The 24,128-nt window shown below is 34.9% G+C and overlaps 1 protein-coding gene across 2 annotated transcripts in view; it reads left to right on the forward strand.

Moving 5' to 3' along the window:
* LOC119067788 (limbic system-associated membrane protein) overlaps positions 1–23,324 on the forward strand; it is a 426,428-nt gene extending 403,104 nt beyond the window's left edge. Inside the window, exons 9-14 of one of the 2 annotated variants that reach the window (XM_037170932.1) lie at positions 5,024–5,153; positions 5,259–5,358; positions 5,641–5,946; positions 12,062–12,120; positions 18,514–18,558; positions 23,113–23,324. In XM_037170932.1, the coding sequence (XP_037026827.1) occupies positions 5,024–5,153; positions 5,259–5,358; positions 5,641–5,946; positions 12,062–12,120; positions 18,514–18,558; positions 23,113–23,234 (762 nt within the window). In that variant the 3' untranslated portion in view covers positions 23,235–23,324. The remainder of the gene's footprint in view (positions 1–5,023; positions 5,154–5,258; positions 5,359–5,640; positions 5,947–12,061; positions 12,121–18,513; positions 18,559–23,112) is intronic. The other variant, XM_037170933.1, reaches the window with a different exon arrangement.
* The last annotated feature ends 804 nt before the right edge of the window (positions 23,325–24,128 follow it).

Below are 24,128 nucleotides of genomic sequence, written 5' to 3' on the forward strand. Positions count from 1 at the left end.
AATCTCGAGATTTTATGGCTGGTACTAATTACAACGAAAAACCCCCCATCAACATGAATTGAAGTGTTTTATGGACTAAAATAATAATGCTTTTCTGTTTCCTATTTTGTGCTGTTTATTTTCTTCTATCTACCCTGGCCATCTTTTGCCCATTTTATTTACACATATCCATCCGAGTTTCAGATGGAAAGGTTTTTCGCTTTATAGAAAATGTTTCTGAGATGGAAAAAGCTGGGTCATGGTGGAAAACATATTCGACTCGGTTGGCATATGAAGTGTGTGTTGTGTTTTGTTGTTGTTGTTGTTGTTGCCGTTGTAAGTGGAAGGTACAAACAGGGCATTATATGTAATTCCATCAAGAGAAGAAGAAAAAATAAATAAAAGGAAGACAAACAGCAAATCACACATTTTTAAATTCGATTAAGAGGACATGTGTCAAGATGGATTTATTATATATATGCAGCCATATTGAAAGGAAAAAGTAAATTGTGTTGTTTGTTTGTTAAGTTCCTATTGGATGTGTAAGACATAGGGACAGAAGAAAATCACAAAAATCACAAACGTATCGCTATATCAAGAATCTATAGGTTTTTAAAATGTTTTTTTTTTTACTAGCGGTGGACCAGCACGACACGTGTTTCTTGAGATTTATTTATGTTTAAGAAATAAAGAGGAAAAAAAAACTCTGCTCTCAGAGCATCAAGTAAGCTTTAGGTTAAGTATCTCTATAAAAGATTTATTTAATGGTTAATTTAATCCAAACGTTTCTCTCGTTTTTATTCTTTGCATTTCTTTGATTATTATGTGTTTGGCCTTCGGGAAACGACTTTTTTTTTAAAGCCGTTGAAAAGCGTTCGTTGTCAAACACTCGTGATTGATGTATTTACCGTTGTGTAAAGCCGAGTGTAACTTATGTGGTAATTATGTAATCGTTCTATCGTTTGATTTATCGAAAAATCATCGTCATGAAGTCATAATCGATACGAAATTAAATATTTAAGAGCAATCATTACTTGAGTCGGGACGCTGTCCCCATAATTTATTGACCTCGAATAATAGATAATGAGTGAAGAAAATTGTCTGTGTGAATCTATTGGATGTATACCAGAAGGAAATTGTTTGTCATTTACTTTTAGGTGACTCTTCTATACTCTAATTGCGTATAAGTTTACGTAAATTATAGTAGCTGGAGTATTATAGAAGTCATACACCGTTGGTTGGATAATAGTAATTTATGTAACTAGTCGCTTCTCGTTTGATAACATCACATCTAGTGACAAAAACTACCATTTTCGCAACGTGTTGCATACAACGTTTTCTGCAACCAGCTGCGAAAAATGAACTTTTGAAATACTGTATGAGCGAAATGAGTCCGTTGGGATCAAAAGTAGGTCTATTCCATGTGTCAAAGTGACGTTTTAAACGTCGAACAAAAGAAATTCTTTCAAATGGTCAGTAATTTCGTTGATTTTTCTTTAATTCTTTTTCACTAAATGGATTTTAAAAAAAATAAGGAAGAATCAACTCAATTATCGACCGTTTTGCAGAGTTTCTAATATTTGACGTTTAAAACGTCACTTTGACAGATGGAACAGACCTATTACTGATCCCAACGGGCTCAAATATGGTATCAACGATCAAGTAGACTGCATTTATGTACGCTGCAAAAATTGGTTCACTGCGATTATATATCTCAATAGCCGAATGGTTAGAGGTGTTGCTCTGGGCTTTGGTGTCGGTGGTTCGAAATGTGGTCAGGGCAGAATTTTTATTTACGTTTAGTGGTTCAGGTGTTCAGAAGGAGTGGTGAAAAGTAAATCCATTTCACCACAAGTGACGAAAAGGATATATGAAAATCCATTTCACCACTAGTGGTGAAAAATAAAACATAGAAAACCAGAGAAAAAAAGACCCTTCGATCGCCACCCAAATCACGCATGAAAAAGTTCTGTCTTAGCAGCGCAGTTGCAGAAACGTAAGGATCTTTTACGTTAATTTACTTATCGTCATACACCCAATTTGTATAGTTTACGACAATTTACTTAAATGCCACGTCAACTGTTCAACTGACCTTTTGAATAGCTTTTTGTTAGATATCTTTGATGAATATATTGTTGATGCAGCAAAGTAAAACGACAATCAATAATGCTAGGACATCAGAACCATCCAAGAACTGTTAAAATTTTCAATAAATTTCCGTTGCATTGAATACAGATGGATTCTGATTCACACTGTGAGCTTAAAGATCGTTTCAGTAATCCTTTTGTTAAAGGATCCAGTTTTGGCTGGATTCAACTAATCTTCTTTTCCGCATTTATGGGTTTCTCTTTGAGTAAAAATGGAAAAAATCGGTGTGTCTTTAGATAGATTCCGTTTTTTCATCAACATATTTACCATACCAAAACAATGATGTTTTTAACGCAAATTTTTTAGCAAATGAGTAATGAAAAAAAAAATCGTGTCATGTGTATCGTGTCCCAAAAGCCATAGCTGCAAAGTTTATTAGCGCAGCCGTAATAGTTCATATATCTATCAGATATTTATCTATCATTCATATTTCATAGAGCTTTCATGGGAAATAATCGAAATTGAAATTTTCAAATCACCCATACAATAGCACAAGTTATATGCTTTTTATATTGGATGCTGTAAACCAATTTTCATTTTTCGTATAAAAATATGACCGGATGAAAATAAAAGATTTAACAATGATGATCCGATATCCGTTATGGCGTTATCCCATTATTATCCTTATTTGATATCACACACGACAATAGGAAAAATCAATGAAAATTTGAAAATACTTTTTTCTGTATCCCTATCTCTCTCTTCCCCGTTTCGGTTGTGTGGGTGTATGCTTCCTTTTGATTCTTCTTAGTTTAAGCTTCGTTTGTTGATAAAGTCCAGACATGTTAACTGAATTACTAATCTTTGGAAATTGGAAGAAGGAAAAACATCTTATTATCGCATTTTTGAATAATAACAAAATTATATTGAATTGTGCACATACAGTAAATATAGTGATATATTGTAACGTAAGTCTATCACTTTGCATTAATTTTTTAGCCCCATACGAAGTACGAAGGGGCTTATAGGATTACGATGCCGTGTGTAATTGATGGAATTCGAAGCAGACGGTAAGGGCAAAGTGTTTGCCTATGTTCATAGATGACGAATCCGCAATAAAAATTTGGGCCGTCTGTCCGTTTGTCCGTCTGTCTGTCACGTCGATATCTTGAGTAAATCAAATCCGATTTCAAAAAAAAAAAAAATTCCCTGAAAGATAGTCAAAATAGTGAGGCTAAGTTCGAAGATGGGCATATTCGGGGCCACCTAAGTGATTTAAGGTCTTTTGGTGATATTTATGGCAAAATAAACGATGGAAATGTAAATGACACGGCAAATGATAGGTATTGTCAATACCAATCCAGGAAAAGAAAGTTTTTTAAAATCGGGTGAGTGGACCGTGAGTTAGGGCCTTAGAAGTGAAAAGCTACTAGGACCCTATGTGTATTTTACATAGAATTCGAGTAAATTCCATCCGTTTTTCGTAATTTTTGTTTCATTTGAAAGATAATCGAACACCGAATAGAATGTTGTTGAAAAAAAAATTAAATTTGGGTCCTTGGACTAAGGCCACTACTAGGGCCCTATGTGTATTTTACATATAACTCGAGCAAATTTCATCCGTTTTTCGTAATTTTTGTTTCATTTGGAAGGTAATCAAAGGCCGAATAGAATGTTGTTGAAAAAAATTAAATTTGGGTTCTCGGACTAAGGCCGCTATAGGGCCCTATGCGTATTTTACATATAACTCGAGCAAATTTCATCCGTTTTTCGTAATTTTTGTTTCATTTGGAAGGTAATCAAAGGCCGAATAGAATGTAGTTGAAAAAACAAATTAAATTTGGATCCTCGGACTGAGGCCGATACTAGGCCCTATGTGTATTTATACTCAATAAATTAAAATTTTAGGGCTATTTGAAATTTTTGTTTTATTTGAAAGGAACGTCGTACGGGGCTTCGTAATTGCGCTATGCGCAATTTCTAAGATGTATGTACACATTACATAATAATTTTACTTTAACTACTTTAACCGGCGCATAGGCTTACGGTCAAAGTAGGGTGACAGACGCACTAGGGTCACGTACGCAATAGATATACGGGTTTGTACGGGGCTCAGTCGCAGCAAACGCTCCGACTGTTCTGATGGCTCGTTTTTCCACTAAAACTCTAGGCTACTGATGGTTTCATGGAGCCAAAAAGTTTGGTTTTTGAAACTCAAATGCAATTGAAAATAAAATCTATGTTGGAAGATCTGATGGGATGGTCCTGACAAGTCAATTATTCGAATATTCAACTTGTCACGCACACCACACCACGCAACGAAAATTTTCAGTTATCAATTGCATTCTTCAATTTCTTCAATTTAAAACCATTTTGGGTTTTTACCATCTGTACCATTGATCTTCCAAGCTCCATCTGCGACCCGATGAAGGTCGATAAAGCCTTTATACTCTGGGTCCAACTACATTGTAGAGCGAATTTACACTTTCCGTGCTGGTGTTATGTTAATGTGTCGTCCTTGGGTAGGTGGATTTTTGGGCTTATTCTCGCTTGATTATTAGTTGAGTAATGGGCCAGCATACAATTACCAAATCAGTTGCTGGAAAACAACACCCTCCACATCCTTGATCATTTCTTTATATTGAAAATTCATTTCACTTTTTAGCATTGTTATGAGCAGAAAAAACTGAAGCAAAAGCAAACCATCGTCGAGTCAAATAATAAACTTGAAACTGGAAGCATTAAAGATTACGAGTTGTTAATTCCCCGTCTAAAATAATTAATCGTCGATTATAGTCCATTAAATCTTTTACTCTCACACTTCAAATCTAAAACGAACATCAATTTACCGCAGAACATATAAACGCTGTTAAACACCGTAATAAACTATTCATTGTAACATCTCTATATCCTAAATATCATTTACGAAAACATGGCACGTTTTTCTCTTTCTCAGGTAATTTGGTTTAAGGAGACTATGCAATTAGATACAACGGAACGACATATAATGGAAAACCGAGGATCACGTCACACACTTATAATACGAAAAGTTCATCCACAAGATTTCGGTAACTACTCATGTGTCGGTACGTACGATTCTTTCTTCTTCTTCTTTTTTTTTTGTTGTGTGCTCAAAACAGCAAGCTGGTTCTGTGAGAATGATATTAAATTGTTTGTCTATTCATGTGTAGCGGAAAATCCACTAGGAAAAACTCGAAAAACGGTACAACTAACCGGAAAACCAAACACAGCAACTTTTCGTTCAGCTCCAGTTAGTCAATATAAAGACAGGTATGTGTTTGAAAAAACATTTTCTTTCCCATCCATCCCGTGTAAAAGCTAATAGCTGTGTAGCGTAGCTGGTGTGTATATCATTCTTGTATGTATAGACTCAAGGATCTTAATGTAGGTCGGACGAGAGAGCAAAAAAAAAAAGTTCTTTTTCTTATATTAAGTTATGTCTCTGTTCAAATAAAAATAAATTTCCTTTGAGTGACTTTTATGAGGGTAGGCAATTATAACGCGTTAAATATAATTTCATTTTTCTTTTCTTTCACATCGCAAAATGTACAGATACAATATCTCATGGACCGTTGAATCGCACACACCGATAGAAGAATTCAAATTATTTTACCGAAGGTTACCGCAAGGACACGACGTCGAAAATGCTATTGAGCAATCTCAGCCACTTCAGCAACAACATCAAAGTGTTCAAACTTACACCCATCGGGGTTACGGAAATTCGATGCATTGGCGAAACGATTGGCGTGATGTTGTGCTACCAGCTGTTCCATTATCTCATCACTATACACAGGGGATGAGTTATATGATACGAGGTTTGGATGCTGATCAACAATATGAAGCGAAAGTACAAGCAAGGTAATTGGTAAATGAATTCTACACAAATTAGAAATGAACAAAGAATTTATCCGTTGGATAACCATGTAATTGGGTGGTCGGAATACCAGTCAATATACATTTTGATATGAGGGGGTACGTTTTCTTTTCATCTCGCAATGAGTTTCAGTTTAAATCGAATTTATTCGTACTAATTGACTTTATGCATTGACGGTGTTATATATGACGACTTGATGCGGCATGTTTTAATATTTCATCAATTTTAAGTAGTTTAAGCGGTGGATTTATACTGCGTAGACTTTTAAGTATTGGATATTGGATGCATATGGATTGTAAGATTGACAGTGGAACCAGCGGTAGGATAACGTGTTCAGATTAAGTTTAAATTTTAACGGAACATCGCATCGTTTTCTTACGTAGATGCTTTAAATAAGTAGAGTATAGAGCTTTCACACGGTTCACCGGCAAAAGCATTGTAGGAAGAACCAGATCTTCTAGTCCTACTAGTTTTACTCCTAGTACATACATCCTGGATTGGTTAAGCAATAATGACATCCACATTAAATAGGTGATGGCGTAAAAAAGCGTAGGATAACAACGGTGAAGCCACTCGTTTTTAGACCCGTACGAAGTACTGGGGTCTTATAGGTTTACGCATACGTTTGTAACACGTCGAATTGGACTCCCTGAGTAAGGGGAAACCTATTGTGGTTGTCTAGAGATGCCAAATCCGCGAAAAAAAAATGTCCGTCTGTCCGTCTGTCCGTCTGTCTGTCTGCACGATAACTTGAGTAAAACGCATCCGATTTTGAAAATTCTTTTTTTTCCCGTTTGGTAATGTCAAAAGACAGGCTAAGTTCGAAGATGAGTGATTTTGGATCGACCCCTCCCGAGCTGTGGCCCAATAAGTGCTTTACGGTTTTTCGAAGATATCTCCGGACATTTAAACGTTAAACTTGTAAGTGATACGTCAAATAAAAGGTATTTACAATACAGATCGACAAAAAAAAAGTTTATGGAAATCGGATGTTCGACTCGTGAGTTAGACCCCTTGGTGTGGAACAGGCACAGGGCGGCAAGCAGTTTTTTATGAAATTATGTTCTCCGGAGCGTGAGCTAGGTCTCTTGGAGTGAGCTCTTATCTGGCTACTCGGAAGTATAGTGAACGTGGTGTATTTTGACAATATCTCGAGTAAATTTTGACCGAATTTCATGAATTTTTTTTGTTTGAAAGGTATTAACGAATGTAAAGCGTCGGTACTATTTCCGGTCTCCTAACAAAATGGCTGCCGGCGGCCATATTGGATTTTAGTAAAATAGAAATATCTTGGGAAAAATGATACTTAGAGAGTCTCTGTTAACATGGAAATAATTTGTTATGTGTGTGGGGTTTCAGGATTCCATATACGGACATCTATATATACCTATATACAGCTATATTGAGCTATATACAGGCATATAGAGCTATATAATAGCATATTTATCTGTGAAATGTTTATTTACAGTGAAATATAGTTAAATATAGCGGTATATAGCTGTTTAAATAGGAATTTATGAAATTTGTCTTCGTACGGGGCTGTCTATATTGCCTCCGGCAATTTAGTTGTATATGATAACAAGGCAAAGAGTGGTTAATGTAAGTGATTTTAAAGGGAGAATAGTTTTTCAGCAGAGAAGAAAATGAAGTAAGAGAAATGAAGAGTTTCACATTAAAGGCTTTTGATACGTATAGGTGTTTCGTACGGGTCGGCGTTAGCTATGTTTTTTTCTAAAACTTGATTAGCTGACAAGTGTTATAAGTTTTAGAAAATGGAGTTTGTCTGAACAATATCATGTTGTGGTCTTTTTCTTCCATAACTCAACAATTGACTCATAAAAATTAAGATTAGCTTCTTATGAACGTCACTTCGGCGGTAAAAATGTGAGACAGGCTACACAAGGAGCAAAGGTCAAAATCACAATGGGGTGAGAGTATAATCAATAATGTGTCTTAATCGTTGAAAACTTCGTTTCTTAGAAAATTTAATCTTTTTTCTATTCAAACAATTAATATCATTTATACATCATTAGAAATAATATAAAAAATTTCATCCAACTTTGCTGTACTGTCAAACGTCCCCATTACTCTTGCAGCGTTGGTTCTTTGTATGGCAATACTCATTCGCTGTTTCAAGTATTGCTTCGATCTTTTTTTCCCTGTAACTACGTGAATCAGTTTTCCTAATTTATCGATGAATTTAACAGCTTCTTCACACCATGGTCCCAATGTCTCGCAGGCGAAAGGCAGAAAGATGTAGTTGTCCGATATCAATTTTTTATAATCATTTCTTTTTTCCGTCGCTGCTCTATTTGCCAAACTGCCTGTCTTTAACGAAGAAGAATGAAGATATGAAGGAGCAAGTGTATCACGGATAGTTGCGTCCCATACGAGCATTTTGCCATGACTCCATGGTATTAAAGTGACTCCGTCTGCTCTCTTTCCGTTGTCTCGAAACAGTGGCGGCTCTAATTTCGATGGAAAATAAGCAGATTGAACACCTCTGTGTATGATGTTGTTGAAATCGCTATGACAAGCATGACGACCGGTACTATATATACAAGACAATCCGTGTATTCCATTTTTCTCCACTTGGCGTCCACATTTGCATTGATGAGGAATACATATGTCTAAGCCCAAACGTAATGCAACCGAGATTCGGAAAGTGTTATCATCAAGTAAAGTTCCGATATGTCGTGATGGTAAGACAGTGAGCCATCCATTAGATTCTTTTGCAAGAGATGCATTGTAGCGTGCCTTTTGTTCTTCGGTTGAAAGTTGTAGAGAATTGACTGTTTGGTTGATGATAATGAGATCCCAAGCTTTCTGATTTTCTTTGTTTTCTGGGAGATTACTCTCATTCATACATGACCACTTAGATAAGCATTCCATATAATTTGCAACGATTGACTCATCTGAAATTTGTGGTAACATCATGTTGACGAGCTCAATCACTGAATTTATGGAAGCTAAAAAAGCTGGTAGTGCCACATCCGTAACTTTCCTGATTCCCAGACCACCAAAATGCACTGGTAAAGATGATATTGTCCATTGTTCATCGCTTAAACGTGAATTAACATTTTCTTCAAGTGATCGCTTGATAATGAAATCAATTTCTTGTAGATCTCGTTCAACGTCAAAGCAGCAACTTGTTCTCAGTATATATGTTAATTTCGGAATCGATAGGCAGTGCCTCAAAATGTAAAAGGCGATATGATGTTTCAAATTGGACAGCCGTTCCATCTTAGAAAATATTTTTCTCTTGTCTGCTGATTGGGCGGTTAAATTCAAACTGTAATTAGTTGTTCATCCCTCGAAAAATGCAGCAATGAAATCCTTTTGCAAAAAAAAATACCCAGTTTGCTTCATCATACTTTACAAGAAGAACGTATAGTATCATAACGACTGCCATCATTAAGCTGCAATATTGTCTTGCGTATTTGATACGCGTATCGGGGTCCTCGATATCCCACACTTCGAGTTATCGTTTCTATTCAATGAATCTTTCCTTTAGATTTATTTTTTCTATACAATTTCTATGTGAAACTCAACGTCATGGATATACGACGGTACAACTACATCCAATTATTTCGTTCGTTTCAACTAAATGGCACAACCGTTGGCTTTCAAGTTTTGTGATTGGAAAATTTTCTTTGTCTTTCGGTTTCTGCAGTTTAAAGGACGCAATTGTTTTTGCATTTCTATAGTTACGTAACATTCACATTCATGACAAAAGGTGTTCAAATTGTAATTATTTAGCTCCAATTTGTTGGAAGAATTTCAGACATTGAAGTTATGGAAAGATATTGGGTAGTATTATTGTGTTGAAATGAAATTCCTGTTGTTTATTGTGATTCTAAAGCTAACAAAGGAAGATTTCCTTTAGTAAGTCAATGATTGACGGGCAATCAAAGATATGTTCCAAAGATCGATTTCAAGTGTCGAACCCACTTTGTCTTCTCCATTTTCCCACTTGGTTAAAACATTCTGTTTGGCTTAAGACGGCATACTACTTACTGAACAAGCCATCTGTTGGAAGCTTCATGTAAACAGCGTCCTTTGTATAAAATAAACCTCAATTTGTGTAATCATTATTGAACGGAATTCACATTGAGACACGTGTTGGACTGCAAAATGTTAAAGTTTGGACCTTTCATCACCAAATTGCAGAAAAAAATGTTTAAAATAATTTATGAAACGAATGATAATAACGTTTTAAAACTACACTGGGCACGAAACATGTTGAATTTAACATTATTTACGCATACAGATGCTTTGAGGCCATCATTTTGTTATTGAAATCGATATTCCAAATATTCCCAAGTGGAATTTGATTAAAATCACTTCTAATTAATTAAAAATAGTAAAGAAAACCCGAAATGATTGAAGAACTGCCATTTTTTTCATTTCTGGAGCTTTCGTTTTGAGAGGATTATGAATCCACGCCATTAGTCGTATTAGTACATTACTGCTATAAGGATGTATATAAGAGCCGTGTAGTCATACGAGCGTTTACGCGAGTATTAGTACGAGGCTCTTATATACATCCTTATATCAGTGAGGTATTTTATCGCAGTAGGCAAACATCTCAATTTAGTTACATAATTTTGCTTGCAAAACCTTTAGCACTCTAGGGTAAATTTGTTTACCGTCATGTACGTCGTGTATAACGTCAATACACACACACCCTATGCGATAAAAATTTTTATCGCATACGCGGTGTGATTCCCCGAAAAAATTATTCACCTAGGATATGTAAACAAACATTATACTTCTGTAAATTGTCAAAGTGTCATTCGCATATCTTGTTGTCTCGTTTTCGCTTATGCGATAAAAAAGAATATGCACGTATGACAAGCCGTCTCGGCAAGCCTCGACCGCTTTTTCATACGTGCATAATATTTATTATCTGTCTAGAACGATAATCTCGAGCATATCCCTCTAGGGAGTTTTTGTTTATCTCGATATATCTGTTCTTGACAGATAAAATATGATATGCACCTATTGCCAGACTGTTATTTTGACGTGTAGGCATTATGACCCACGCCTTCGGCTAGGGCAATAATGTCCTACACGTCAAAATACCAATCTTGGCAACAGGTGCATAATATATAATACGTCAGAGAGAGCTTTTTTCTCATTTGTTACGATCTGTCAGTTTTTCTATTTTGCGATTTAGTATGGAAATGAAAACTAAAATTGAGATATCTTTGCTGTGTTAAGTGGTTTTTCTTATTTTTTTGGTCCAAAATGTTTTAAAATGTGCTTGGAATCGATTAACATTAACAAAATAACAAAATAGAAAAAAATATTTTCACACAATCTGTTAATGCTAATCGATTCCAAACACATTTTAAAACATTTTTGACCAAAAAAATATGAAAAACCACTTAACACAGCAAAGATATCTCAATTTTAGTTTTCATTTCCATACAAAATGGCAAAATAGAAAAACTGACAGATCGTAACAAATAAGAAAAAAGCTCTCTCTGACGTATAAATTTATACGACTAATGGCGTGGATTGTTAAACAGAGTGGAAACTTTGATGGCGTTTCAAGCACCCACTTACATAAATAATCGGGTTCGAGTCTAGATCAAAATATCCAAAATTTTGAAGACAAAGGAAATTAACGACGAATCTGTTTCAAACGCTGTTAAACGCTGGACCCCACAGGGACTGCTCATTTGAGTATGTCTTTTTACAAATTTATTTTACGACCTAGACGGCGCTAAGCTATTGTTCTAAACTATTGAGAAAGCCGATAAAATTCCCATTCTTATGAAAAAAAGTAAAAATCTTTCAAAATTTAATGGGTCTATGTAGACTGTGGGTGGAATGTATGGAGATGGTTCGTTACATTCTCTTATGATAAAAAATGATGAAAATTGAGACGGAACGTGGCACAATTACATTGGCTTGGTTTCTTTTCTAAAAAAGATAGATTTTACGGAAAGAAACAAGGTATGTAGAAGGTAGAGTCAACTTCTATCGACTGGCTTTGTATCCATAAAAAGGAATATACACAAGGGCTGATAAAGTTACCAAATGTGAATGTTATACAAAATGTCATCAACAATGAAATTATCTTTCTTCCAGAAATCGCTACGGTTGGAGTGAAATGTCAGAGAGCTTCACATTTACTACATCAATTAACGGTAAGTGGAGCGTTGCTACTTGTATACATTTTACAATTTTATTTTTTTGTTTTTGCATCATGGCTATTTTTATCCGTTCGTGCTTCTGTATAATATTTAATCATGTAATTTATTTTGAAATGCACACAATTTATTCGTGAATGGTTTCGCATCGATATTCACCTCTATATATACAATTGCCGTCTCAAAGTGGCAAAGATACTTAATCTTTTAACAATAAATTTCGAAATCGATGGGATTATCAAAATAAAAATAAAATATTGAACTGTAATAGCAATAAAAAAGTATATTTCCAACCGTAACCGTAACACAGCAAAATAGCAATAAATTTGAAAAAAAGAAGAAAAAAAAACCGAACTTTTCTTTACGTCTGCTATAGTGGTAAACTCGGTTTGATAACCCAGTAAAGAAAAAAAAAATGAACAAATTAATATTCCAACATCGTAGCCCCATTCACCATTCAATGTGTGAGCTTCCTCTCGATCTATTCCATCCCCTTTATTTCAACCGATATCCGATTATTTTCACTTCTGCCAAGTTCCAAAAAACATTTTTTTTTTAAATATTTTTCAAGTGTATTTATTCGACAGACATAGAACATGTGTGTAGTGGATGTTTCACTTCTATAAAACATTATATTCGTTTACCTACCCATTGATTTTAGCCGATTTTTTCTTCTCCTGTTTTTTTATTATATTTATTTCCAACTTATTTCGGTTCTACACCCCTTTTCGTTCAAATGAAATGGTGCATTTACTTTACGTAAAATGAAATAAAAAAACGAACTTTAGAAACCAATCTTTTTAGTTGAAAATCTGGTTAATTCAGTTCCCGAATGTACGTGTTTCTTATATGCAATTGCTCGCGAAAAGAAATAGCTGAAGTTTTGACTAACAATTTTCTTTTGGTCGTTTTGTGGATTTTATACTTTTGTGTTAGGTTGCTTCCCATTCGATGCGGTAGTTTAGTGTGTTCGGAAGAGATATTGTAATGGCTTCTAGGTATTGATGTGTGTGGTTTTGTGGTTTTATTTAATGTAATTTTATTTTTTTAACGTCGGATGATTCATGCCCCCGTTCTGATTCATAGCTTATGAACTGAAGATGTTAAAAGTTTTAACTTTTTCGCTGAAGTTTAATGACTTTGGCAAAGAATCGGTGATTTAAACGTAGACTACTGTTGTTAATGCGATATTATATGGGATGTACGTTCCATTGTTATTTTTGTTTCTCTTCCGTCTTTCGGAAGAATAGGTTCGATTTCGTCTGAAAAAATAATTCAGAAAGTGAAACTTCATATCTACGTTTTTCGTCGAAAATTTCTAATTTGCATAATAAGGGACGATTGGTCTTTCTACTGTAACCCTTCGCATTACAGTTATGACACCTTCTCCTTTTGTTACGGAAATGGCTCTTTCACATTGCCCACATCACCGACGCAGAAAAGCATTTTCTTTGGATTTCGTTGACCCTTTTCTTCATAAAAAAGGACGCTAACACTTTAAAGCACAATCGAAACTGAGTTAACATGTTCTACATGTCGTACAAAACACAGATCCTACATTAAGACAACAGTAATCCGATCATTTCTTTTTCACTCAAAACGAAGGGGTTATCGACTCCTGGGAATCCTGTATTTTCTCGCAATTCCTTTCGATGGAAGTTCAATCTCGTGTTGGACCGTTTTCCAAAAATACATCAACTTTCTGAGTGGTAAACCCCTCGCTCCAACTTTTTAAAAACTCGTGAACGAAATATTAGAATACCTTTCTTCTGTCGGTAATGGTAGATCAATAGCGTTGGCATTTGATTGGTATGTAACATTAGTGAACTAAATATAATGATCCTAGGATGTTCGTCTCACCTTTAAATGTTAGTGAATTTCAAAAGTATCTCGTGAAAGCAGGGACTAATTTTGAGAAAATTTGAGAAAATTAAGAAAATTTGGGAAAATTGAAAAAAATTCGGAAAATTGGGAAAATTGAAAAAAATTGGGAAAATTGGGAAAATTGAAAAAATTTACGGAAAATTTTTGAGAAAATTTAGGACAAATTTGAGAAAATTTTTGGAATTTTTTTTCTTCAATTTTCTCAAAATTTGAGAAAATTAAAAAAATTGAAAAAATTTGGGAAAATTTGGAAAAATTGAAAAAATTTGGGAAAATTGAAATAAATTGGGAAAATTTTTGAGAAATTATTTTAGGAAAATTGAGAAAATTTTGGAAAATTTTTGAGAAAATTTAAAAATTTTGAGAAAATTGAAAAAACGTTTTCTCAAAATTAGTCCCTGCGTGAAAGTGATGCAATACATGGTTTAAAATGTGACAGAACGAGTCGTCACACTTTGTGAATGACACCTTACTCCTATCACAAACATGTTTGGAATGGATTGGAAAGTCTTTTTCCTTAATTTTCATTGAATAAGATCGATCATTGGATTTGGCCGTTGTTCCATTTCGGCGGATCGTTTAAAATTAAAAAATAATTGAATTCGATGAGTCACAGCGTTTCGATTGATTCGTTTTCGACAGGTAGTACGGGCCTGTTAAACACAAATTAAACGTTCTTAATCGATGGTGGAAAAAACTCGAAAAAGATATGTGTTCTTAATCGACTCGGTAAATTTCGAAAACGTTTCTCGCATATATTATTCGACAATTTCAAATGACTATTTAAGCATTTTCAACCTAACATTACTGCCTAATCAATAGTGAACATACAACCCATTCAACCAATTTAACTTGGAAATTATCATCTTTGTGTTAATTTCAATATTTAGAATACAAACCTTGACGTAGTGGCGTTGTTGCCTGCAGATATATGCGAATAATATCTTTGTGAAATATTCCCAATGTTAACTTAAAAGCATCATTTATCTTCGTTAAGAGGTGAGGTAGGTTAAACATTATTTGGACAACATCCAATAGCAGACGTCGAATTGTGTATGTAATTGCTGGTAAGGTATGGTATAGTTACATTGACAAAAATGAAATTATTAACGTGTCAGTGCAAACATACATAATTGTTGCACAAATGCAATTACCGAATGTGTTTCTGCTACTGTTTTACATATTTTCGACCGAATCTATTACTTCATTAGTTTTAGCATACAGTTTGCCACATTAGGCAAAGTTCATCGCTAATTTGTGCCGACTCTGTCGATAATAGATGAATAAATCGATCGCTTGCGTTAGAATTCCACCTAACGTAGTAATGAACTTACCAAGAATTTCATTGCTCATCTATGCCTCTCTACAGTGTATGCAAGTGAGTTCTAATTTAAAAGTTCATTGACAGAATTCTAAAATGTGATTACTATCATTGATGAAGTTGCATAAAATTATTGTCGTCCCATTGAACCAACGAGAGAGAAAAAAAAGACCGAGACATTAAATACCGTTTTGCCCGTTTATAATCTATATACATTTTGAGCAACATATTAAGAAATTGCAAAGTAAATGTAAAGTTTCTGGGTTGATTCAAATAAATAACGAGGTTATGAAACTTCAACCGAAATTTGCCAGAGTTATAGTTTAAATATTGAACTTTGATGCAAAAAGCGAAAAAAAAAAATATGAAAAACTTTGACATGAACCACAGTTAGTTATAATGAAAAGTTTAAATTGAAATAAAGTTTTGGGATAGTGAAATGGAAGTAATATTTTTCATATCATTGCAGTGCTATTGTATGAGAAGTTTCAATAATCTACGGGACGGCAAAAAATGAAGATATTGAATAAATATTTATCAGCCTCTTGGTGTGTCGCTATTAATAAACGTTTTTTTAGACCCGTACGAAGTACTGGGGTCTTATGCGTTTACGCATACATCCGTAACACGTCGAATTGGACTCTCTGAGTAAGGGGAAACCTATTGTGGTTGTCTAGAGATGCCAAATCAGTGAAAAAAAAATGTCCGTCTGTCCGTCTGTCTGTCTGTCTGCTGTCTGTCTGTCTGTCTGTCTGTCTGTCTGTCCGTCTGTCCGTCTGCACGATAACTTGAGTAAAACGCATCCGATTTTGAAAATTCTTTTTTTTCCCGTTTGGTAATGTCAAAAGACAGGCTAAGTTCGAAGATGAGTGATTTTGGATCGACCCTTCCCGAGCTGTGGCCCAATAAGTGCTTTACGGTTTTTCGAAGATATCTCCGGACATTCAAACGTTACACTTGTAAGTGATACGTCAAATGAAAGGTTTTTACAATACCGATCGACATAAAAAAAGTTTATGGAAATCGGATGACCGACCCGTGAGTTAGACCCCTTGGTGTGGAACAGGCACAGGGCGGCAAGCAGTTTTTGCTTGTAGGTCGGCCAAATTTGAACATATTTCGTTCGTTTTAGCTTTATTAGATAGGTATTGACCGTACCAATCAGGGAAAAAAAATTTGAAATTATGTTCTCCGGAGCATGAGCTAGGTCTCTTGGAGTGAGCTCCTATCTGGCTACTCGGCCGTACAGTGAACGTGGAGTATTTTGTCAATATCTCGAGTAAATTTTGACCGAATTTCATGAATTTTTTTTTGTTTGAAAGGTATTAACGAAAGTAAAGCGTCGGTACTATTTCCGGTCTCCTAACAAAATGGCTGCCGGTGGCCATATTGGATTTTAATAAAAGTGATATATCTTGGGTAAAATGGTACTTAGAGTGTTTCTGTCAACATGGAAATAATTTGTTATGTGTGTGGGGTGTTTCAGGCATTCCATATATGGACATCTATATATATCTATATTCACCTATATTGAGCTATATACAGGCATATAGAGCTATATAATAGCATATTTATCTGTGAAATGTTTATTTATAGGAAAATATAGGTAAATATAGCGGTATATAGCTGTTTAAATAGGAATTTATGAAAGTTGACTTCGTACGGGGCTGTCTATATTGCCTCCGGAAATTTATTTGTATATGCTAACAAGGCAAAGAAAGATAATGTAAGTGATTTTAAAGGGCGAATAGCTTTTCAATAGAGAATGAAGTAAAAGAAATGAAGGGTTTCACAGTAAAGGCTTTTGATACGAATAGGTGTTTCGTACGGGTCGGCGTTAGCTATGTTTTTTTGTGTGCTACTATATAGAAGGGAGAGATTTCTAAATTATTTCGACTTTTTGTTTTCTAACATGCAATTTGACTTGGACGGTTGGTTTCATGCAATTTTACATGTAGGCATCGCCAAATGGCCTACAGTCAATCGTCATCCTAGATAGATACGCACACAATTATTTCATTGCTCAAAAGTTGAAACTCAAATCGTTCTCCTGCCAAATGTAAGGCATGCGTGACGGAGTTGGATTGTAAACGGATACATTACACAGTCAGATTAATTTATCTCAATCGATGGTACTACCTACAAGGTTGAGCAAAGAAGAATTCCTAAAAATTGGTTGTCGTGACATACATTTTGAAAGATAAAAAAAAACCAATTAGCCAGAGCTCATCGCTCATTTGTCGATAAGAGATGACATTATAACCGCCCGCCATAGATTTTACTGTTTCCGAGGCAATATTCCATCGTTATCGATAATTTAACCGATCACAAGACATTGAAAGTTACACAGTACGTCTGAAAGCACAGTCGAAACTTCTCAAGACTGAAAGAACGCAAATTAAGAGAAATCTGAGCAAATTTATGGAAAAATATTTACCAAAAATCAACTTTGTCTGGAAATGAAAATGTCATTTGTTACAATCTGTCCACGACATCGACTATACAATTACCAGTTGATTGATTCACATAGAAATGTAAAAGTAAATATTTATCGTTAGCAGTTGGAAATGTTCTCGAAAATGTTTTATCGTGCAACCACACTCAATGTTTGACTTAAACAATTTCAACTCAATATCAATTGTTAAAATAGCGAGCCCGGTGCTTCATCGAACTTTTCGCAGAAACTTTATTTTCCAACTTAATTTGATGGAAAACGAAAATTTTCGATGATGAAATTCCTTAATTTCATTCCAAACATTCAAACACTTACCGAACTTAATATTCATAATAATGACCTTCCACAGAAAAATATGTATAACCCATCTCTCTATACCGTTTCACCGTCCTTGGTTTTGATGTTTATTTAAGTTTTTGATCGAAATTTTGTACATTTATTTATAATTCCATTTCGGTTAATGTTCGTCTCAAGAATGTGTTTTTCATGTCAATTGTTCGAGATCATTTTGGCTGACTGTGTGGATTTCTATTGAATTCATACATTCGCTCACATTAAAGACTAGGATTCATATTTAAATTACTTAAACAAGTTATCATTGTTACTCGAATTTCATGATCAATCCATTCTGTATCCGTAAGTTTTTCGTTTTGTTGTTTTGTTTTACTATTCGTTTCACAAAATCATTTCAACTAACAATTTATTATATTTTGCTTGCACTGTCTTGCAGATGGCTTTTCTGACCTCACTTCCTTCCTGAACCAGGGCTTGTCAGGTTAGTTTAGTTTAAGCTTTACGATGCTTTTATATTATGGTTTAGAATGTGAGTTTTTGACGTTCCATCGAAAAATAGTTTTTTAAGTAATTTACATAATTTCAATTAGAGAGTAACATCGGCTGTTATACTGAAATTCAAAGCAAACACAAACAGAAACCCATTAAGAAAGCTACCATTTTGTAACCCTTGGAGCATTTACATTAGTTTCTCCATCGTTCTATATTCAAAATATGGAAATAACAAAAGAATTGTTCCAGTGACTTTCTAAGAAAGGAGTTAAAATAAAATCATTGACCAGACGATACCCAGTCCAAACTCATAACGGTCGATATCTATAGAAAAATATAACATTGAATGAACTGGATGAAAACAAGGCATCAGAACAGTCGGAGCGTTTGCTGCGACTTAGCCCCGTACGACCCGTAATCCTATTTCGTCCGTAACCATAATACGTCCGTAGCCGTAATACGCCCGGAACCCTAATACGTCTACAACCCTCTAATGCGTCTGTTACCAAAATGCAAGTCAAGTTCAGCATGGTCAAATTTACTGAAAGTGTTCATTTTTAAAATTGCGCATAGCGCAATTACGAAAGCCCGTACGAAGTACCTCTCAAATAAAACCAACAATTTACGACATTGTTTTAGAAACCCAAACTTTTTTGCCAACTTTCCATTGCCTTAGTCCAAGGGCCCAAATTTGAAACTTTTTTGCCATCATTCTATTCGGCATTCAATTATCTCTCAAATCAAACAAAAACTAGCAAAATCGGATGAGATTTATTCGATTCATGTGCAAAAAACACTTAGGGCCGAGTAGCGGCCTCAGTCCAAGGGCCCAAATTTGAAACTTTTTTCGCCACGTTCTTTTCGGTATTCAATTACCTTCCATAAAAAACTAAATCTAGCAAAATCGGATGAGATTTGCTCGATTTATGTGCAAAAAACACTTAGGGCCGAGTAGCGGCCTTAGTCCAAGGGCCCAAATTTGAAACTTTTTTCGCCACGTTCTTTTCGGTATTCAATTATCTCTCAAACGAAACAAAAACTAGCAAAATCGGATGAGATTTACTCGATTTATGTGGAAAAAACACTTAGGGCCCAGTAGCGGCCTTAGTCCAAGGGCCCAAATTTGAAACTTTTTTTGCCATCATTCTATTCGGCATTCAATTATCTCTCAAATCAAACAAAAACTAGCAAAATCGGATGAGATTTATTCGATTCATGTGCAAAAAACACTTAGGGCCGAGTAGCGGCCTCAGTCCAAGGGCCCAAATTTGAAACTTTTTTCGCCACGTTCTTTTCGGTATTCAATTACCTTCCATAAAAAACTAAATCTAGCAAAATCGGATGAGATTTACTCGATTTATGTGCAAAAAACACTTAGGGCCGAGTAGCGGCCTTAGTCCAAGGGCCCAAATTTGAAACTTTTTTCGCCACGTTCTTTTCGGTATTCAATTACCTTCCATAAAAAACTAAATCTGGCAAAATCGGATGAGATTTACTCGATTTATGTGGAAAAAACACTTAGGGCCCAGTAGCGGCCTTAGTCCAAGGGCCCAAATTTGAAACTTTTTTTGCCATCATTCTATTCGGCATTCAATTATCTCTCAAATCAAACAAAAACTAGCAAAATCGGATGAGATTTATTCGATTTATATGCAAAAAACACTTAGGGCCGAGTAGCGGCCTCAGTCCAAGGGCCCAAATTTGAAACTTTTTTCGCCACGTTCTTTTCGGTATTCAATTACCTTCCATAAAAAACTAAATCTAGCAAAATCGGATGAGATTTACTCGATTTATGTGCAAAAAACACTTAGGGCCGAGTAGCGGCCTTAGTCCAAGGGCCCAAATTTGAAACTTTTTTCGCCACGTTCTTTTCGGTATTCAATTACCTTCCATAAAAAACTAAATCTGGCAAAATCGGATGAGATTTACTCGATTTATGTGGAAAAAACACTTAGGGCCCAGTAGCGGCCTTAGTCCAAGGGCCCAAATTTGAAACTTTTTTTGCCATCATTCTATTCGGCATTCAATTATCTCTCAAATCAAACAAAAACTAGCAAAATCGGATGAGATTTATTCGATTTATGTGCAAAAAACACTTAGGGCCGAGTAGCGGCCTCAGTCCAAGGGCCCAAATTTGAAACTTTTTTCGACACGTTCTTTTCGGTATTCAATTACCTTCCATAAAAAACTAAATCTAGCAAAATCGGATGAGATTTACTCGATTTATGTGCAAAAAACACTTAGGGCCGAGGAACGACCTTTGAGCCCTCCCAACAAGCCCACGTTGCATATTACCCAAACACAATGTTCAGCAACTTTGTTTTACTCGTCAATACCTTTCTTTTGATATATCACAAGCAGATATGGCGTGCGTATTTCGGTAGATATAGTCGAAAGACTGAAAAACACCTATAGGGCCCTTGCTCTGGAAGGGCCGACCCTACCATGCCCATTTTCGAACTTGACCTTACTTTTGTCTATACCAATCGGGGAAAAAAAGAATTTTCAAAAAAGGTTGTGATTTGCTCAAGCTAGAGGGGTCACAGACGGACGGACGGACGGACATTTTTTTATTGCGGATTCGTCATCTATGAACATAACCAAATGCTTCGCCCTTACTGTCTGCTTCCAATTCGACGTGTTACAAACGGCATATTAATCTTATAAGCCCCCAGTACTTCGTACGGGGCTAAAAAGTCTTGGTCAAACCAAGATGTAATTTATAGTGGACTGACCAAACAATCTGCTGCTAAGTTCTCCGAAGAAAATGTGTTTTCGATGATTGTCTTGAATTGGATAAAAGTGGAAAGCACTTCGCATATAATTTTCTATTCATAAATGGTGTGTCATTTGTACAGACTTTTCGTTCGCCTGGGAGTGATTTTTAATTTAGGAAATGCATGTGTTTGACTAGCTGGCCATAGGTCTGTAAAATTTACTTAGTATCCCACTTTATATAAGCTTGAATAGCTCTGAACTGCTATTATAATTGCACAAATAACGAATTAACTCAATGATTATCATCCAAAAATAACTTGAATGAACAAAATTGTTTATTAACCCGCCAGATATTACTTTTAAATGGCCTTAAAAACTGTAAAATTCAGAAAGTATATCGCATAACCATTTACCACCTTCGTTTCGCCCCTTATTGACTAAAAGGCTTTCAATTTGAAAATTTCCGTAATCGGGACACGCTACCAATCGACGTTAAAATTGAAATTCGCCGACGATCTCTGGGAAATATGATATCAATGTGGTTTGCTGCCAGTTCTGACGCAATTTTATTTGGTAAAATTTTCTTTCTAAAATTTTTTGGGTTCTTTTTGTGTTGATGAAACTTTTGCGTACAGGCGCAGAATGCGTCACCCTCAGCGATATCAGTTTTTTTTGTAAGTAAGATAAAGGACTTGCGTCACATTTACCCTTTGAAAAAAAATTTAGAGACGAAGAAAGCAATATTATATGTCCTGTAACACAAAAGATAATACCAAAACCAAATTTGAGACAGAAAAATCTAACTACCCGACAATTTTCATATTTGCCTCTGTTTTCTGCTTCTAAAACTCTGAGACTTTATCGAAGACACCAACCTTAAAATTGAAACTCTTTTCCAATTTTGGTCATTTCGTCCGTACTCCACACATACACACACAAAACATGCTGTTATATGGCATTTGTATGGAAACTTCCGGGTGCCCTAGCTCCCAAAAACGCCGGAGTACCACCATTTTTAAAAATATTATTTTGATCTAGGACCCGAGATTCACCTATAACCAAAATTTCAGGAAAATATAAAGAAACGTTTAGGAAGGAGTTACGAAATCGCACTTTTCCATATGAACTAACTAACTAACTTACTAACTAGCATAGGCGATTTCAATTAACTATCTGAAAAAACGAAATTTTGCATTTTTATATGGAATAACCAGAATTTCTAAATTCAATATCTCGGCCAATTTTGAAGCTGCAGTAACGTGTGAAAAGTTGCTGTAAACATGCTCCGCCGTCCTCAAAAAATTTTTTTTAAACTTTTTTGGTAGTTTTATTTGTGTCACACCCGCTTACTAACGTGCGGGCATGATTAGTTTTTCTCAGCGACGAAAAGTAAAACTTTCGTTGCCGTTATTGAGAAAAACGTTGTATGCTGCGTCGAGTGACAAGTCACACATCTATTGCCTTATACAGAATTTAATACTCGGCCACTTTTAAATGACCATTTTCACATTTATATCTAAATGTTTGGAATAAAGAAATAATGAAAACAAATAATAACACAAAAAAGCTTTAAAATTGAATGATTTTTTGATAAAGAGAAAGGCTAATCCTCGGGTTAATATGTGGGTGAAGTAAGCATAACTCAAGAAAATTGCATTGAGATTATCTCGAGATTTTCTTGAGATAATCTCGAGATCTCAAGCATTTTCTTGCAATCTCAACATCCAATCAGAATGTGTCTTTTTCGAATATTTTCTCTTAATTTAGTTGTCGTTTTCACATATTGTTTTTTTTAGCACTCTAAATGTTAATGTTGTTTTTACAGATTCGGAAATGCGTGACTTAAGTGTAACATACTACGGCAATCCACATTCAGATGCGTTGGTTTTGAAAAATTGCGTTCGTATCACGTTTATCTTCTTGATTATGGCAACCATTTTGAACTAAAAACCAAGTGAAATGAACAAAAATATTTTCAGATTTTTTATACGTAAACATTTCAGCTAACTTTAATATTTAATTTTAGGGGGAAAAAATGAAACAGAAAATGAGAAGATAAACCATAATGAAAATCAGAAAGAAATTAGAAATATTTTCAAGAAATAAAGAAAAGAAAAAATAAGAAAAGAGAAAAAATGAATTGTGTAAATATAACTAAAATGAGAAGAATATATTTAAAAAGGTAAAATAAAATCGATAAAATATAAGTTAAACGTATAACAGATAAAACAAAAATTATATATATAAAAAAAGGAAGAAGAAAAACTATAAAAATAAAAATAAATTTCCGTTCTTTATAAATTTAATTATATAGAATCGTTTCACGGGAGAGAGCTTAAACAACAACAAACCAAGAAAAAAAAAATCACTTAAATGTAAATTAAATAAATTATCTATAATCAGAACAAAAAACGACTAAAAAACAAAAAAAAAATTGTGTGTGTCAGTTAAAAGCAAGCATGTGTACAATTTTGAGGTTCATCAATGACGTGAAACAAAATAATTTATAAGTACCAAAACGGTATAATATGTTGGCCTGGTATGGGGCGCATTCAAATGAATTAAATTTTAAATTGTGTGCTGTTATAGGAAACCATTTAATTCCATGAGGGGGGTCCTTATACATATAATTATAATTTGTTTGAACACCAACACACTCACACACCGAAATGCAAATGAGAAAAATAATAATTCAAAAGTGTCCATACCGACCATCCGTAAGGTGCGTCCACAGGGTGTGTTGTTGCAGATGGACCATTGTGACGGTCAATTGTCTTCTTTTCCGAATTGAAATAAAATGTGACTTCAAGACGGAGTGTGACGAGTCCCGACAGTGGGTTC

Source organism: Bradysia coprophila, assembly GCF_014529535.1.
Source record: "Bradysia coprophila strain Holo2 chromosome X unlocalized genomic scaffold, BU_Bcop_v1 contig_128, whole genome shotgun sequence".
Taxonomy (NCBI): Eukaryota; Metazoa; Arthropoda; class Insecta; order Diptera; family Sciaridae; genus Bradysia; species Bradysia coprophila.